The 19,506-nt window shown below is 45.5% G+C and overlaps 1 protein-coding gene across 3 annotated transcripts in view; it reads right to left on the bottom strand.

The window, feature by feature from the left end:
* Positions 1-19,506, bottom strand: part of kn (EBF transcription factor knot) — a 108,369-nt gene that overhangs the window by 16,326 nt on the left and 72,537 nt on the right. For 2 of the 3 annotated variants that reach the window (XR_015316369.1, XM_022815598.2), the window contains exons 8-9: positions 6,930-7,011; positions 3,145-3,436 (exon numbers count right to left, since the gene is read on the bottom strand). Coding sequence is in view for 2 of the 3 variants with exons in the window: in XM_022815598.2 (XP_022671333.1) it covers positions 3,145-3,436; positions 6,930-7,011 (374 nt within the window). In the remaining variant the exon portion in view is untranslated. The remainder of the gene's footprint in view (positions 1-3,144; positions 3,437-6,929; positions 7,012-19,506) is intronic. The other variant, XM_022815599.2, reaches the window with a different exon arrangement.

Below are 19,506 nucleotides of genomic sequence, written 5' to 3' on the forward strand. Positions count from 1 at the left end.
TATATATATAGCAGTATTGGCGCAATGATGCGTCTTTGTCTTATAAGATCACGATGATTTAGGAGATAAACAGCGCGTCTGTAGAAATATTGTGGTCGTCCGTTCAATTACAAACATTTGTACGTGATATATATTTACAAATGTACACAACGCTTGACCTCTTCTTTAAGAATGTAATCGGCGTTGTACACCAACAATGAAACTATAAACAATGCTGCGTAAGTATTGACAATGGACAAATGAGGAATAGTTCCGCGAGGCTGGGTGAGCCCATAGTTATTTTTAAAAAATAAGTTGCAACTAGTCCTGCGTCAGGACAATTGCGCAGATCTGAAGCAAGTGTCGATAGTGGTCATGTGCAAGTGCACTACCCCCGCTGGCTTGGTTAGTGAGCTTGGTATCAAAGGTATTGTGGGGAGTTTTGTCAGGGTCTTGGTTAGCTTGATTGGCAAGTGGCCTCCTACCCTTCAGACGAAAGCCCACAGCCTGTCAGTTGGTATGGTGGTTTCGCTGTCAAAGTGCTCTTTTCATTACAGCAGTAAAATTGCTTCCTCCGCGCTACCAACATAGGATGTAGTCCGGAGGGGCTCTGAGGCTATACGATAGAACCACATAACCGCGTGAGATGTTGAGTCGACTTTCGAAGCCAAAGGGGAAGCGAGGCTAGGTAATAGCTTGGTAGGCAACGATGAGCTTACGGTGTTGTTCCGGTCCTCGACGCAGCAGACAAACTCGTTAAGTTATCCCAAGTGCTCCTGCCCTAAGTTCTTCGCCTTGCTTTATCTTTTCCTTCTAAATGATATCGATACGCTTAAGGTATAATACCGACTTCTGTCCTCCCTGAAGGATCCCGCCTTTTCGGCGTTAGACTTTAGCTGGACAAAAGTAACGACAGTGAAGAACTACAACGAAAGGACCCACGATATGGCAAATCGGCCAGGTTACCTCACGCAGTCAGATGTGTCTCAGTTACATAGATTTGACAGCAAAAAAAAAAAGGCTTCGTCGCTGCTGGTATAACAAGCTGTACCTCTCGCTTGCTTTCTGAATGGGAACTACCATTCAGGCTGCTGACTCAAATCAAGTTGTTTATAAATCTAAAAGGCACTCATTAATTCAATGTTACAATAAAGAAATTACAACAAGGGCCAAAATCTAAGCAAGAAACGTGTCCTAATCATAAATAGCTTTCGGTTAAGAAATAATTTGTTTGAGCTGATTACTACTTTATTAAGTACTGTTGATTGCCACTACAGTTATGTTAGTTTAAGATTATGCGGTATTCTGATATCCAGTAGCCTCAGTGACTTTCCGAAGTGATTTCCTATAGATAGACGGCTTGCTTGCAGTCTGGTACGCGTTAGAAAGTAATGCTGCCAACGATTAACATGTCGTTGTTGTAGCAAAAAACACGGTGCGTTTAGTCGAACTGCAGGGAATAACGCAGCTGCACGCAGATCTTATTGGCGAGCAGGTTCATTCTTGCTCTAATTGCATCACACGTTTCAGACTCTAGTCTAACTGGATAGGTTAGGCGACGGGGCAACAACCTGATCCTCCTATCCGTAGGAGAACAATCGAATCGAAGGATCGGCAGGAGTAGGTATTGTCCTTGTCTATTATATACTATCCTGTAGTGTTTTGTTCTGCCAGGTGGATGGTTGGATGTAGAGATCTCCCTTTCCTTTTTGTGTACCGCAAGTCCTGTTCTATCTATCGTGGTTCTTTTGCCCGTTTCTCTCTCACCCGTCCCTTTTTACTCTGCTTGCTGAGGCTCGCGGGATGTCTTCTTTTCGTTGAGGGTTGTTGTACGGTCGCGTAGAACAATATGTTTGCTAAAAAGCTTATGCCAGCCTGCTTGCTGGTCTGGCAGTGACAGCAAAATGAAGGCTACGACACGGAGGAGTACGATTACATGGGTAAACAGATGCGCGACGATCGCGGGCTCCTTGTCGAGAGTGTAGTGCAGAAGTGGTAGTACTGGCGATGGCTGTCGAACTGGCCACATTCGAGGAGATGGAGCTTGAGTGTCGCCCTAGCGGTCGAGGATTGCTCGCGATCGAACGCCGACCCAACGGGGGGCCGAAAAGGACCCCTGACCCCATGACACGCCACCACGCACACTATATATATACAACAACTAGGTACTACTGCTAGGACCAGCACCACGTGAGCTTGAAGGATTATGGTTCAACCACAAGCGAGACAATAGAAAAAGCTGGCAGAAAGTGAGAGAAATAGAGGGCTCCAGCGGATTGTTTTACGACGGACTTAGTGATTTCGTAAAACCATTTTGTGATCTACGTCGGCTCGTGTTGCCGCTGCGACTGCAGTAGACCGTCGCAGATGTTGATGCCTCTGCTTCTTTGCTGATGAATAAATATTGTGAACGGTAAAAGTGGGTAGTTGAAAGAATGGTAGAGGGGATGAGGTAAACCGAGTCCCGCTTCGGGAAGACGATGATCGCATCTAACAGCTCGCGCATGCGTGCAAATCTTTCGCAGAAGCGCAAATACGTTCCGGAACAGGGGGTCCAGGTAGCAGTTAGCTAAATGCAGGATTTGAAATGAATTCACAATGAAAAAACATAAATAGTATCTAATATGTGCATATCTAAGTTGATACTAGTCTACAGTAGACTCGAAGACAGGTGATTAAAACATGCAAGAGGTACACAGTACGTATGCGGGAAGAGCTACACTGCTCATTATGGATCAGTCGTGATGGTGTAAACAAAGCCAATTTTGAAGCCAAGTACTACTATAACAACCGTTTTTTAAGGCGACGCATAGAAATACCTTCATTGCACGAATAGTTCAATGCCATACCTTACCTTTTATTTAACAAGGAAACTTGCTCGGCTCACAGAACTTCAAAAATGGTGTTATTTCAAATTATTCGCTTTTGTTTGTAAATATAATAATACCGTAAAGTCGTTAGTGCATTAGACAAAACTTCTGTAGGAAGTTACGGATTAATGCCAGCAAAGTAATTTTTGCCAGCCACGTCGTTTACTTTGATTCAGACGTTTGTTGATCTCAGGCGAAATGACTGATCTGCTAATTCACTGATTAATTGGGCGAGCCATGATGCTGACTGATCAGAGTCTCTTGATCGATCAACGATTGATTGACTAATACACACCTAATCCAAGGCCGACGTTCGAGTGGTAGGTGGTGGATGTGGTGATAGGTGACATAGGAGTGGGGCCTTTAGGCACTAGAAGGGGGTCTATGAGCGGCGCTGTTGAGCCACCGTGCATTGAGGGCGCTTGCCCCACGGGACTCGGCAACTGCTGCTCACCTAGCGTCGAGTCGGAGTCTCCCGCGTCGAGGCGCTTCGCTCGCCGACCGTGCTTGGAGTTGTTGTGGACGAACATGTTATCGGAGACGGCCAACAGAGGCCCCTCCACGTTCACCTGGCTTGAGATCACCACCTAAAATCGAATAATACGGGCAGTGTCACAATTAGCGGAGGAATTTAATAATGATTATATAACCTTATGGCCATTATATGAATATGCAATCATTCTGGTTATTGTATATGCCAATTATAATAGCCCCGAGACGAACACTAACAACGGTATAATCCTATCAAAGAGGGTAATTTTTGTATTGACACTAAAATACATTTAATCACGTGCCCAGCATAGCCTCCTTTTCTGTCTATACAAGTCAGCATTGTTTATAACTCAGGCTAAAACCCAAAGAAAGCAATACTCGGCACTGATTGTTTTGCGTACGTGTACTACAGAAAGCTGACGGGTCACTCGAACTAGGGTCGCAACGAACAAACGTTCATTTCTACTTCTGAGTATTTATGTTCGGATTAGGTAATATATAGTATAGCCAGCGATAATAGCCTTCTTTACCGCTACAAGCACTGCTGCGTCTTCTATTAGCATCCGCCTGGCGGGCAGCGGTAGCAACACGTCAACAGGTGTTGGCGTTAAGCTCCTCGCTCTCGTTACATTATCCAGTGGCGCAATTCCTCCTCGGAGAGCGAGCAATCTTCCCCTTGGGCAGTTTTCATTTTTCAAAAAATTCAACAACCCTCAACGGGCAGCCAGACCTAGCTATATGTGTTTTGTTGCCCATCCACTGGGCGAGCGGGAGGCCGTACTCTACGAACGAGTTCTCCCTTCAAAGGAGACTGATGGGAAGCGGCCCCAGAAGCGGCAGCATAGAATAGGATCTATCGGGAGAAGGAGGTGCTCGAAAAGGCAACTATCTCGGAAGCAGCAGCAGCAGTGCTACTGGTTGTGCAGAGGTATCACACGAACTCGAATGGAGGAAGAGAGGGTGCATGAGGAAAAGGCCAAACCCATTTCATCTAACCCTCGATAGCTTTCTTGGCCTCCTACTATTCGTTCGACGAGGACCTCTCATCCGATCCATCGATAGCCCCTCCTTCTTCTCCGCACTTCTTCTTCTCCTACTTGCCAACCTTCTCTCGATAGTCCGACTCCTCCCCCAATAGCCCCCATCAGTCTGTCCGCGTCACTCGCTCCATCGGCGATCTAGCGGCCATAGGGGGGCTACAACTTCCACCATCGCTAGCACCGCCACTTTGAAAGGACACCCAACCAAGCCAAACAGCCCCCAGGCCAATGCCTAGAACCCCGACTAGCCCCATCTCTGATCATCCCCGAGCATCAGATCTACTCTGTCTCTCTCTCTCTCTCTCTCTCTCGCTCTCTCTTCCTCTGTCTCAGAAAAGAGGAACACTCCGCAACCTTATCCTTGATCCGCTGGTGGACTCGCACATTACAGCTATAGACGGACTCGCACCAGAGGCAACTCGCGAGTTTGTTCAAACGAGAGGATGCAACGGTTGAACTAGAGAGGCTGATAGAGAAAAACGACGACGACGACGACGACGACGACAACGGCAACGGCACCACGAGGGTGGTGGACGAATGGAGGCCAGTCTGGGGTCTGGCGTAGTAAGGCAGGGGTTTGGAGCAGAGCAGGGCAGCGCACCATCCAGTAGCAGAACGGTGATGCTGGTGAAGAAAAAGAGGACGAAGCAAAACACGAAGGAAGGAAGATGAAGGGAAAAGTCGTATTTTATCTTCCGTCAGTGAGTCGCTTGTAGAGTTGGTTGGTCTGTAGTGGCACTTCCCATTGATCGTCCGGGAGCCGAATTGCCCGCTGGCCGATTCACAGACTGAAGCGGCAACGCTGACGTGGCTTCTCCACAATATCTGTGCTCACTTGTTATATGTGTACGCTGTAGGGCAGTGCGGTGCAGACGTGACTGTGTGATACGTCTGAAACCGGGCCTTGCTTTTTGCCTGTCTCTGTTTGCCACAAGCAACGAACTCTATTTTCCCATCGCCAAATGCTGGTTGCTATGACAACCGCGACAGTGCATTGCAACTGCTGGCGTTTAAATTGTAGAGAGCTGAGCACAATTACATATCGGCAATGTGCGTGTGTGTGAAGATGGGCGCGGAATAGAATTGAACTAGCTTCTGTAGCAATTTCTGGTGGTACAAATCTCGGAAGCAGCGGCTGCGGAAACCGACGAACAGACGGACGGCGAATACTGGCGATAAACGCGCTGAGCAAAGCTTGCCAAGCAACTTGTCTCAACGATACGTACAACAATGCACATACATATGTATGTATATCTGCTGCACACTTGTGTGACGCGAGGACGGCGACGGCGTCGATCGTTTGGCTGGTGGCTCTTGGTTTGGCGATGAGCTGGTATGATTTTATGAGGCCAGACCAAACGGGCGTTTGGTGCTCGCAGCAGTAGCACTTGCTACTGGAGGAAAGGTAGAGGGGCAGGGAGTGACGGGGGCGATTGGGCCACCGCTACCGAGCGCGAGCGATGTAGCTAGTGCCGGCGCTGCTATTGCGATGTCTTTGTCTCTATTGCCACTACTCTAGCGTACTTTGCTCGGCTGCCATGCGTTCTGCAGATGGTGGTAAACCTGCAGCAGTAGGGGTAGAGAGCGACATCCATTGCCATTGCTGTTTGTGTGTCAGTGGAAGCTGGTGGACGGACGGCGGCAGGAACCAATGGCACAGACTCGAGTAACATGCGTTAGTCGTTAGGAGAGTGAAGTAAAACATGGGAGAACGAAGAGGAGGATCGCGACGTTGAAACGACTAGTGGGCTGCTGAATAGCAGCAGCAGTGGCGCCGGCAGTAGCTGCGTCACTGGGGTAAAGTCGTCAAGTGCTTTATGACCGCTAGCCATACAAATCTGCTCCTCGAAACAACTGCTTCCACATATTTCCTCGCCCGCCCTTTCTTCCCAATGGGTGGTTACCATTAGATTGCCCAGCCCCTCGCATCCATATAGGATGGCGGTCCTTTCCCTATATAATCGACCTGGTGTGGGTGAAAAAAGAGCTCCAAACAACCAGTCGAGAGCTGTCAAATATATATATGTGTGTGGAGAGAAGGATGCTGTAGTATCAGTAGCCGTTATGGGTGGTGCTACCTTGTTAAGTGTGCGAATAGTTATTGCATTGCGCTCTGGGACGTGGAAGCAGGCCAAATAGTTAGGGGACCTTTCGTCTGCCTGCAGCTTTGGCAGGGTACAGTAAAGCTGCTCTCTCTATCTGAGGAGCACCTTGGCTAGGTTGATAGTTGGAGAATGGTGGTCGATTTGATGGCCTACACCTCATTGGAAGGCTAATTAGAAGAAGGGGCAGCAAAAGCAGCATCAGCAAGTTATACATATGACGAACTATGATTATACGAACATAACAAGCAATCGCTTATTATGTACCCTACACAGTTGGAATCGATCGTCTGACCTCCTGATGAATTCCGTTACACATATGAAACATGGGGCGATGCGTCGTACACTTTAATGCTATAGCAGTTGTCATGTCGGTGACCGTTGCTTTCGTTAAGCAGTACCTGATAAAAACAATTTTTCATGTAACAAACTTAAAAGTTATTCACCTGGAACCGCCGCATGTCTCGTGGGTTTCCCGCATTCTTGAGGCAGTTTTGGTTGCACTTCAGGAAGAACTTCAGGAAGAACCTGTAACGAAATGAAACAAAAAAAAAACAGAAAATACAATGTTATTTATGTCACCATTTTATTTACGTCAGGCAACAAACTAATCCATAGTGGGTACACCTTTGAACGCTTTGCTCAAAAATACATTCATACTGACATGCTTAAGAGCCATTGCATTATAGTAATACATGATTTGAAAATATCAACAGCTCTTTGACCTGCCAGTCTGAAACACGCTAACGGTCAGCAGAATTGCACATGTCGGTACGGCCGTTAGCTAGTGTTGGTGCTCCGAGATGTGACTGTCTATTTTATATATATATATATATAAGGCATTCGATGAATTAATCCCTTTATGTATATAGAAACAGCGGCCCAGACGTAAACGTTTGTTCGTGCAAAATATACTGGCACGCAGAGTATCGTTTCCAAACTAAAGAATAAACCAAACAGGCCGAACGCATTTTTCCTTTCTGTAGGAGCTCGATTCCTGTTTTCTCATCTCTATACACTTTTTTCTCGTTCACACGATCAGCCAACAGTAGCGTCTTAGCAGATGTCGGTGTCTACCACAACACTACTCGTCTATATCTATGGCCGTTACAGTGTGTGGTAGACGCGGGGCGTTCGATGAGCACCGATTGGGGAAGGTTCGAAGACCCTCAAGCGACGGACGGCTTTGCGGGAGTGCCTCGGCGCTGGGTTTCAGAGGCCGCGACAGCAGCAGCGCTGCACGGCGAAGACAACGTGATCGCAGTAATCGCAAGATCCCGATAGAGGAGGGAAAGGAACAGCCAGTTAGTATAAGGAAACTTAGCCATGAAGGAGAAGTCGAAAGGCTAGGGAGGAAGAATGTACGACGAAGGCAGCAATACATAGACAGGCCAAGCCCGTTCTGTGTTCTTCACCTACGCTGTATCCCTTTCTTGGCTTGCTTCATAGTCCTTTCTGTCGCTGTGGCTGCCATAGAAGACGCATTCGACTACTTCAGTGGCGGTGGTGCTGCATTTTCTCGGGTTAGAAATCTTATTGAAATTTGCCAATTTTGATATCGAATTTCGCAGACTCCACAGGCGGTAGTACCGACAGCGGCATAAGAACAGCCAGTCAGCCATCCCTGAGCCTTGTCGCTTTGCCAAGGCTTCTGTCGCTGCTTCAGACAGCCAGGTAGTTGAGGAAAACGTAGCGGCAATCGCGAGAAAAAGAAGACGCTGAGGGAACTGGGCCTGTAGTGGTGAGTGGTAGCTGGCCCATACTTTGCTCTTTGCCACTGCTGGCCAGCAAGCAAAAACGACGCCCGTCTTCATCAGTATTGCTGTAAGCGCTTGATTTTAGCCACCCAGCTATAACATGGCTGCACTGCAAACTTCCTCGTTCGTCTTTAGATATATATATATACATATACAACTTCGTATTCAGTTTCTTCTAACAGCTATAGGACGTGTAGGCTTGTCTGTTTGCCGCCAGTCTACCGATCGTTTGCAACGGTCGGCTCGAAGCGCTACCTTCGTTCCGTTATCGGTACTCAGAACTCGGACGGGGCCGAAAGGCTGACAGAACAGGTTGGGGAGGCTTCATCCCATCTCAAAAAGGGGTCGGATGAGTGAATGGTTGGCTTGGCACGTAGGCTCTCCGTATCACCCTTCTTTCAGCCATTCCTCATGTTCGTTGGCCGTCTGGCCTACCTGGCCAGCGGTAGAGTGAGCTGTTCCGCGTGCTGCTGCTCCTACTACCGCAATAACTATTTCTAAACAAATTCCGTAAGCATGGCGGTATAGGTCGCTTTGTATAGTAATGAAGAAGTCGTCTCGTAGCGAAGTAAGGGAAACCATTATTCCTTCCAGCTGAACTAGTAGTGAAGCCGATACTGCTGACAATCATTGATCGTCGAGATCGTTGGAGATTGAAGACGATCAGACACATGAAATGATCAAGCAAGTACTCAGACAAGTAGTAATAAACCGATACGTTTAGAAGTTAATTAGTGTGATATTACTGACAGTCGTATTTCTATGACACGCAATGGCAATTCGAAATTTTATTTTGATTAAACGGACAATATGTGTGGCCATCTATGTGATTAACCCTGATAGCATCACCGTAAAATATTATCCCAGTGGATTAGACCGTGACAAAAAAGTACGGGATGCTTTTCTAGCTAAAGCGCTTCAAAGTTACATATCTCGGATAATGTAAGTTGCGTTGGTGCTACCTGAAAGCCAAAACCTGGCATTAGTAGATATGTAAAAATGATTAAAATACATTTTTTTCATATTTAAGATGAAACGCTTTGAAAAAGAGCGAATTTTTATACATCGTTAATATTTGCCTCGACAAGGACCACGAACGTGGTCCGGCTCTGTAAAATAAAAGCGTCTAAACAATAGTTTATCGCCAAGACGCGTTATGAAAAAAAGGACGACCTAAAGAAGCGTCCTGTTTCTTCTGTTGTAAGATGCTTACTGTAGTGGTCGATTAATTATGGAAAAAGTTGATAAAATTATTGCAAAAGTTGGACAAGACCGGCCCATGAATAGCCATGATATGGTCAAAAAAACTTTAAATTTACCAATTTTTGCGTCATTTGGAGAAAACTGGCTATAAAAATAGCTCGATGTTAGTGTATATGAAATAATTTACCTACTATACCTACGTAGAAGGATTTCCTTCTGCGAAAGACTACAGAAACGCGACGAAATCGAAACGGTTCTAGAGCAGTCGGTCACGGATAATGAAAAGCAGACCACATCAGTGAAGAAAATGGCGTCGTCATTTACCACAATCACACATAGCATATGTTTAGCTACCTAGCAATGAAAGAAATTCGGTGTAAAATCTTAATGCATACAAGCCATCAGGCTGCTATCATCTGTTTTGGTCGCTGCAGAACTCCCTTAATGGTATTAATCTAGTGATGGGGGGAAAAAATCACTTGCCCAAGAGTCCTAAAAGTCCTGCAGTGATACTGCTTTGCTGCGGGCAGAAAAATGGCAGAAAGTCATCGATTCGAGGGGAGCATATTTAGCTTACTACCATTATTTTAAAATTTAGAAAATATTAGCTTTAATTTTGCCTTTAGAGCAACGAATACTTTCTCGACAATCCTATATATTTTCGTTAAAAAACGAACAATGAGATCAGAAGGTCAACTATCGTATATATCTATATACTTTAGTCTAATAGCAAACATTTGATATTTCTATAACTTCTTCAGTGTTCCTTGGATCTTTTGAATACGATTCTTCGTGAGAGGTCTTCATATCTACTATATATATTGCATTCAAAAATAATATAAAAATAAAAATAAATGTCGCCAATTCTTCCTATGCATATGCACACACGGTTAGTATGCAACTATGGTGTATAACCCGGTACGGTACAATACCGTTTGCTACATTTTAGTTATAAAGCTAGCACCTTTTGTTGGCGACACAGGTTGTAATCAGTCACCGCGACGTCGCTTGTAGTAAATGTATGCTGTTCCGTTCGGTATAGATAATCAAAAAGATTTGCCCAAATCTTTGGCTAGTGCTGGATAGGCACCAATGTGAATTCCGTCAGCGTTTCGCTCCGTGACAAAGTACCCCACCATCTCCTCGCCAAACCCCTGGGCAAATTGAAATGAGAATAAACTTTCTCAGAATGCGGAGCTGAGTTTCTTTGTTCTTCTGCCATCTCTCGATTGATAGAAAGAATTAAACTTTTTCATTTTCATCGAGCGGATGAAGGAAAACGCATCAGACGGGGGCAAGATCAGAGCAGGCCGCTAGGGCGTTCAGGCAGGCAGGCAGGCAGGCCAACGTAAAAGACGGCCCACTGCGGTGGCCGGAGACACGAATTGCAAGTCGTCGATAGCTAGACGACGTGCACATGACCCTGTCCTCAATAAGAATTGAAGAAGAAAAGAGACAGGAGAAGGCGAGAATATGTAACTCCGTTCCACAATGTTCTTCCGGCGGTAAGAGGCGGTGGCGGTGGCGACGGTGGCGGTGGCGGTCCGGAACAGCCAGTGTAAAGCCGAGAAGCTCATCTGTTCCCTTTCAGCTTACGCCATTTTCTTTCTCTGTCTTTTTCAAGGGATTTGCAAAGTAACACTCACTTTCTCCTTCCGCAGATTCCACATCCATCAGTAGCATTTCGAGAGTTAGCCAGCCTCGTCGTTGTCGTCGCCGCGGCAGTTCCGACCGTTGCTCTTATTACGAGTTCGCTCGGTTCGACACAAAAACTGTGTAAATACCATCACGGTGGTGCAAAAAATCCAGCTGCTCACCCAACAGCCACTCGCACCATAAATATAGTGAGAGACGGATGGACGGACAGAGGGGTACACGAGAATTGAACGCGGGTATTGTGAACGACGTCATGACTGTCGCAAAGCAGATGACTACCAAGGCTGATGCTGAGATCTGTTGGAGACCAGATTCCATCCCGGCGACGATCGGCGAACATAAATATGAAGAAAGGATGGGGCTGATTTGCTGACTGACTGCGTATCAGCGTGTGTCGTTGTGGCTATTTATGTGATTGTGAGTACGTGCGCGTCTGTGTTTACAAGAATCGAAAAAGGAAACGCGTTGCCAACAGAGTGCCTATATCTGAAAGTTGCTGACCAGCTCTCAAAGCGAGGACTTTTTTAAAGCGTGAAGATGCCACTGATGAGGCTTTATGTACTAGCGCTTCGGCTGTCGGTGCGGCGGGGCTGTACCGAAGATGGGTCGACGCATTCGAGGGATTCAGCAGCAGCAGGGTAGGTTAACCAACCAGACAGACAGAGAGACACAGATGAGCAAGGAGAAATGTTGGAAGTACCCAGGTCGGGAGCGTCGTACAGGGGACGAATAGGCTTATTTTGTCACAGGACATCTCTGCAAGCTGCTCTCAACAGGACAAACGGAGCAGTGACGAGGAGACAGAGAGACAGTCGGACGGGAGGCTGGCGTGCGTGCGTGCGTTCAAACAAGGAGCCCAGTGGAAGCCGCTAGTTGAGAGTCTTGCCAGAGCGCTCTTCTTTCCCGCCAGCACATAGACGACTAGGAAAGCAAGCGACTGCGATGGAAAAACGCGAACGAACCCAATTTTGTGCAAATCTCATCACCCTATGTACAACTCTGCTGAGGCCCCTGGCAAATCTGACAAACGAATGGCAGTAGTACTTTGTAGCACACGAACTTCAGTAGAGTGAACTACGATGGGTGGACGTAGCTAAAAGAAACTGAAGAAAGCCTCAGCTTGGCTTTTGCGCATCCGTCTATTCCTCTCAGTGTCATACCGTTTCTTGCTGGATGTTGTTAGCAGCGTTAAGCAGTGAAAAAGTCAGGCACGTAAAATTGCTAAACCGTAACTTCGTACCAGACACATATCACCACTTATTGCGTAGATCGCATGTGATTAGCCAAAAATTGTCAGCGATCTTCCCAGACCACTGCCCACTATTGCTCTACGTTTCAGTGTTACTGGATTATCCAGATATGCTCGCAAGAATTGTGAGCTTACCCCTTTCCTCTGCCCCTAACTAGTGTTACCTCTGTGTTTCTCCCTTTCTATTCATCATTTTTGTTAACAAAAGCGAAATGCATAAACACACAAATATAAACACGCTGTATGCCTGTTTACGCAGATGATGCGCCAATGAGTTGATAAACATCTGGATGAGATCATATTGTTGTTATTATATTCTAATACTGCTCGACAGTTTATATGGATCAAGGGAGCAGGCTGTAAGGTCTATGTGAGCTGTACGTTCCTGGATTTGTGGCCCTACAACTTGGTCTCAGTTTTGGCGGCGCAGATTTTGTTGGTTACTGTGCAGACACAGCTCTAAGGCAAGCAATCTAATACTACTGTAAACCCGTGACCGTGGATGTCGCCGTATCGAAGTTGTATTCCTCCACAGGCGGTCTGCTGGGCTTCAGGTAGCAGCCAACAAGGCACCCAAGTCGGACCATCGCCCCCGTGGCAGCGATCGCATAACTCCGTGAGAGGATTCCCAAGGGGTTTAGAGGGAATGGTCGGAACCAGCAACAGATACACACTGTCTACGAAAATGCCATTGAAGCCGCCTCGTACAGGAGCAGCTGGACCGTTGGACCGGCCATTGAAGTGCTATCGCGGATGTTCCTCAGAACAACAGAGAGCGTCCTCTATAGTCTGCCTGATCTTCCTGGCTCGTGGCTAGATAGAACATTTAGGAGATAGTACGGCATTAACCGTAAAGACAGATTTACACTGGCAATTAAACACACCTGAGAGATTTGCCCTTGTCCTTGCACTGACTGTAAGGATCCGGCCACAAACTCAGATATCAGGCCGACAGGCCAAGCTCAAAACAGATAAGTTTACATGCGCACACACGATAACAACCATGTCATATCACAACCACATTTTGGAGCTGACTGGAGCCTGAATAAGGTCGCGGTCTTTAATTAAGGAACCCATCGAAATAATTTAAAACTTCTATTCTGGCATATCAAGACAGACTTTTAGCTGGAAATGAAGTCTTCTTATTTAGTGAGCTGAAATGCAAATCGATCCTTAATATACGGACTCGATATTCTGTCTATCCATACACCACCCTCTTATACCGTTATCTGAACTTGATCATGATTTGTCTAGAACTGAAGCCATTTTCCAATATCACGAAACCCAGTCTTGTTGCTATCGCAGCACCCCAAACTGTCACGATGTTTTTCCAACGAAAAGAGAAATTCAGTGACCAGTGGCCAAAGTATGGTGATAATTTTATGGGCATACGTCTATTGGCCAGCAGAGCATTATCACGTCGCACCCCAATGACATGTTGCAGCTAGTACATAAGATTACGTGCAAGATGTTTGTCCTTAATACCCATTCTTGTTCCATTACTTGACGGCAAAGTTATTTCTATTGCATGATTGCCCTTAAGTCAAGAGACAATATGCTATCACCAACCATCCATCCATGTGCATGCATAGAATGAATGCAGAATATGACTTAAGTTTCGCACAAACTTTCTACGTATGTCCGGATTAATTGCAATTGCAGGACACGCCAGTCCTTTTTAGGGTAAATTTCACTATACAATAGAACTGGTTGTCTAGTATATCGAGGCATATGACGGTAGCTATTATTCTATTTAAAATATATGTTGAAACGCAAAAGACACCTTCAAATGTTTCAAGCTGAAACATCACCGTAAATTTTTTCGTTACCAGCTTCGATATTGCTCTACGCCTTCATCAAGGATGCCTTGAATGTATGAGTGAAGGTTGGTTATTAGTTGACGAAAGAGAATACCTGTCATGAGTTTGCAACATTTAAATAATCTAGTCCCTGTGCCTCTTTAGGGCTGCCTGTAGCTGTATGCAAACCTTGAAAGACAGCTCAATAGAAGAAGGAAAAGGGAGTTCTGTTTGTATACGAACAGCACTAAAAAACTAACAAGTGGGAGCCCGCTAAAAGCGAGATAATGCTACTGCGGGAGGAAAAATACCATAGCTTACGCCAAGTCACGCAGCACTTCCAGGTGTTGCCCCCTTTAACCACTTTAACTGTTGACCTGCGTTGAAGCAGTGGTAAACGAAGCTCAGTCAGAACAAGTCTGACCTAGGAACGCGCTATGAAATCGGGACAACACGAGTTAGATTTCAACCAGGCCAACAAGTCAACATCAATAGGTGTTATGTATGACTGACTTAAGTAGAGAAGAGAAATGGAGTTACCACTATAAGCGAATACTCGCTACTCTCGCAAAAAGAATTACAATTTAGCAATTGGGTTTTCTACCGCTCCTTCTTTATCGCTGTTATGGCTCGCGGTACCACAAACGTGTGCCGTCCTTTCAGGTCATATTTGTCTAGCTCCGCGTCAGTAGCCACCGGTTAGGCGGGCCTTTCAAGATGTCACTTTGAGCTAAACGCTGGAAGAAAATGAGAGAACAGTAGAGGAAAGTGGTAACGGCGAAGAAGGACAGGGGCTGCTCGATGCTTAAGCAAGACAAAGCTTGAGACGAGGTCAAAATCGTGATTGTTTCACGCCTCTCACTTCATTGATAATGCTAAGCAAAATGTATTGGCATCGCTCTATTCTATGCTGACGTAGCAATCTTATCCGCAGTTTTGTATCTGACCTTAACGTTATAAAAGAACCGTAGTCCAAATCAAAATCTATGTGGTCACAAAGGCCTACGTCTTTAACACATGAAGTTGTCTTAAATAAGTGCTTTGTTAAACACGATAATGGTAATCCCAGAATGGCTACAAAATATTAAAGCAGGTAATATTGTCTAAATAATAAGAAAAATAGCATCGCTGGATCTCGAACGTACACGCATACAAGTATCCATTCTATGGAGTTACAACCCTGCGTGACAAAGATTATATCGTACATATAATCCTAAACAACTTTGTGCTTTTCAGTAGAAAAAAGTGCGTGAACAGAGACACGTCCTTCAGAACGGAAGTCGCTTCGGAAACAAAGCGAACAGCTTTCAGCAGACCACTATCCAGGAATAGTTATCGTTTTCTTTCTTTATTTTCTCTTCAGACGTATCGTGCTCGCAGCTTAAACAAGCGAAGGGGATCAACCAAGCCAGGCCATAATAGGCAGGAACCAGTAGAACAAACAGAGATGTGTAGCTAGAGCGCCCCGAGCTAAAGTAAAGGATCCACCTGCCTTCGCATCGCAGATGTATAGCCGTTGTAGTACATGTGAAGTAAAAAGGCTACAGGGGGATGGCAACTAAGCAGTCGGAGACCTAACGTATACAACGGCATCGCTGAGTTAGCAAGAACGGCAAAACTTGAGAGTGAAAAGGGGGAGCTTCAAGAATTGAGTATGAAAAGCCTAAATGGCAGATCCGTCCGTGTGTGTGTACATAGGGGTCATCACATGTGTACAGGACGTACGTATAGACATTGCAACATCCATATCATATTAATTCATGGCCAATAGACTGACATATGGTATTTATAGCATAATTTGCACTGGAAACGAAAACACCAGCTATAACGATCAGACGAAGATAATCTTCTGCTTATATGTCGATTAGATGGTTCACTGTTTCATTTCGGTTTAAGCAGGCTTCATAGTTATAATTTTTTTCAATTGCATGTACAAGGTCCTTTCAAAGTTAAATTATACTGTGTCTGTGACAGGTTCATAAAAGTAAGATCGGGAATATATGGTAATAATAAGTGTACATGTGCATGTCTAGCTTGATCTGGTTCTTTGATTAGACTTGTATCCCGATTCAATGAGACACGGATCCCTTTCGAGATCGATATCTGTGTATATACGGGGGTATAATAGAGACTAGCACTGCAACGCCAATTCGATCTATTTCATTAGAATTTGTGCCGGCAATACAAACTGCGTGGTTTGCATTGTGAATAGGCGTAACAACCCGGGTACCGTTGATTCAACAACCTCAACCACCCCAGTCAAACGCTTGTAGCGACTTCTACCCAAACGACTAGTGCTACTCCTAGGTCTCTAGACCGTTCGCAGCTCGCGGCGCCCGACAAATGAGATGCTGTTTGTCGAGTGCGGTTTTTATGCTTTCGCCCGCCAATGGACAGAGAGGGTGAAAAGAGCTCTGAGACAGTACAGCGAAAGAGGCTCAGCAGGCCCCCTCAATCTTGCGGCCGCGCCTCGCTGGTGGGTTCATTTGAATTAACACTATTTACACTTGCAAGTGAAACGGGCCGCGAGAGATCCGATTGGATTTTCTGATATTCGACCGCCTTAGGTTCAACGATCAGTATACCGCGCGAAGGGTATTTAGAACCGTTTCGCGGCACGATACGATGAACTTTGTAAGTGAAATTGTGCTTGGGATCCTTGCAAGGCGTACGTAGGCCGGCATAGAAAAACAACGAAAAAAACTTGGTTACTTCATAGAGAGCTGCCGTGCCGAAAGCAATAATTGATCTTTTGTCAGAAGAGGTGTGCAATAGACCAGATCTCAAGAATAGCTGGGTCTACCGGTTAATTGGTTTTAACACTTGAGACACGCTAAAATCATACCATAGGTGATAACTTTTCGTCTTCGTGTGTGTGTGTGCGTGCGTGCGTGCGTGCGTGCGTGTGTACGTACTATACAGAAGGTCCTTCAAGCAAGGAGCATGAATGGCTTGGCAGTGGATAGTACTTCTGAACACGTATCTGCAAGCACAAAAACTACCGTGCGATGCAAAGGAAATCGTTGAATTTTCAAGTTTAAATTGCCAAGTTTGTCAGTGGCTTTCGTCCGTTGGCAAATGCCAGGAGCCTCCTTATACGGGGCGGCGAGGCTAAACATGGCTATGAACGGAGGACATAAAGGAAGAATTCCTGTCCATTTGGTCAGTTAAGGCTGATAGTTCGCTACAACTCGACAACCGCACGGCTTTTTCCCTCGCGAAGGCCCTAACGCTGCCCTACGTCCCCTCATCTCCCCTGATGCTTAAGCTCGCGATGGGTAGTCACAGGGCATGTTTAAAAATTCATATCATCTGCATTACCCCGCTGACACTCAGCCGGGACGACAACGAAACGGGTAGTCTTACTAACGGCGAAATACAGATGGGTTGGTCGGGCCACTAGAACGAGCAGGTTGGGGAAATTGCTGTGGGATATGACAGTAGAAACAGTAAGTAATGCCTAAGGCCTTTAGAGACTTAATCATGTTGACTAACTTTTTTTTTTCCCGATTTCAACCTGCGGCCTCTTGTTGTTCTTCCGCTGTTCTCGTCTGTCGCGTTCGACTAGGATGAAGTTCGGAAGTGGTAGAAAGAAACTGTTGTGTCTTCTCAACGAGAAGCGCTATTATACATATTTGCTATTCACTATACTTGAAAGGTTGTGTTTACCCTCCGGATTATACGGCTTACTTATCACCATAAACATCATATGTAGCAAGTTACGAACCAACAACAGGCGACGATTAGCTCTTTGTCTCTCCGGACAGAGAGTTAGCAAACTGTGATCAGCGCTAAGTATACTATCGCCGTTAATCCTACTAGTCCTCCGGGTTTCCACCACGCGATAACCAGAAGAGATGTAATCCACATGTAGAAGGGGCGACGAGAAGATCTAGAAGGTGACATCTAAACGATGTTGGAATGTGTGCGGCAGTATTGACGGCTGTAAACGTCGTCGATGTGTCGATAAAGGCCATTTTATCTTTGTGGGCTGGCTTACCATAAAAAAAAAGAAAGGAGCTCATCATCAATTGATACTACTTGGATTTTTCACTGCTTTTCATTATAGTAATACAATTGGTGTTATATGTAATATTAACGACAATACCGTTCTGTTCCAGCGAGCTGGAACAACTGGAAAAGTAGAGTCAGCTGACTTTAACATGCAACCGAGATTCGCCAGATCACACGATTATCGCATATATTACTTTGATACCAATGCACATTAAAGCGAAGATTGATAGTGGTCTGCATAGAGCGAATAGATTGGATCAAAGAGGGGTAGCAAGCAGAAGAACGAAGACAACGAAGGAGGAATTAGAAAAGATTAGTTTGCATCAACCAGATCATCGGTAATGAAGCTAGAAGTAAATAAGCAGCGACGAAGAGGGCTTGAGGCTGTTCTGAGACGAGCGGCTGGCGGCTCAGGAAGTCTTGGAGAAACTAGCGATTTTTCGGATCCGCCTTCTCGCAGATTTGTAATGTTAAGGGCGTTATTGAAAGATAGAAGGGAAAGCAAGTGCCACAAATACTTAAGTGGCATCAATTCTTTGGCTAGTATCTTCGCGTATAATCCCTACTTAAATGCTCTATCTAAGGAAAAAAACCAGTCATTCTATCAGGCAGAAGTCAGAATGAAGGTCTATTGTGGGACATGTACGGGGACATGTGAATAGAGGGTTACTGAAACAAGATTCACTGATAGTCAGATTATAGCTCCTGCTATCGGATCGTTACATTTATGCGTCTTTAATATGTATGTAATAGTTGTCTGAATTCATGACGGTTGCACATGAAAATGAATTTAATATACATAATGGTATGACTCTGTTATATCAATAGCTCTCTCAGGCTTAGTAATATATAGTAATGTATTAATCGCACCTCAGTTACCAAAACAGACAATTCAAAAAATGTCTTTATATCTTTAGATATAAAGATAACAATTTATAGATACAGCATGAAGCTTCCTTCCGAAGCTCTGATGTCTCTCAGATCACGCGCCTCATGTGCTCCGAACAGCACGTCTGCCCGAGCCTTGCGGACATCATGGCCACGCAACGTAGCGTATTCGTTTGTCTTTGTCGGTTTCTCCGTGTGTGCGTGTGTGTGTGTGTGTGTGTCTGTGCGCACGCGTTTCTGTGCACTAGCGGTATGTGCGTGTCGTCTGCGTTGTATGTTTTCGTCCACGTCGCCAGGTCTGTTCTGTCTGTTCCGCTGCATTTCCTCTCGCCGTTTTCCCCTTTCCCTCATTGAAACGAGAAATAGAAGTGTCCTGCGTACTAGCGCTTTCTTCTCGGAGCCTGCTGCTTCATCAGGCCGTGGAAGTCCTGCCTCGTAGAAGACGGACCGACCACCA

This window comes from Varroa destructor, unplaced genomic scaffold, assembly GCF_002443255.2.
Source record: "Varroa destructor unplaced genomic scaffold, Vdes_3.0 BEIS01000007.1, whole genome shotgun sequence".
Taxonomy (NCBI): Eukaryota; Metazoa; Arthropoda; class Arachnida; order Mesostigmata; family Varroidae; genus Varroa; species Varroa destructor.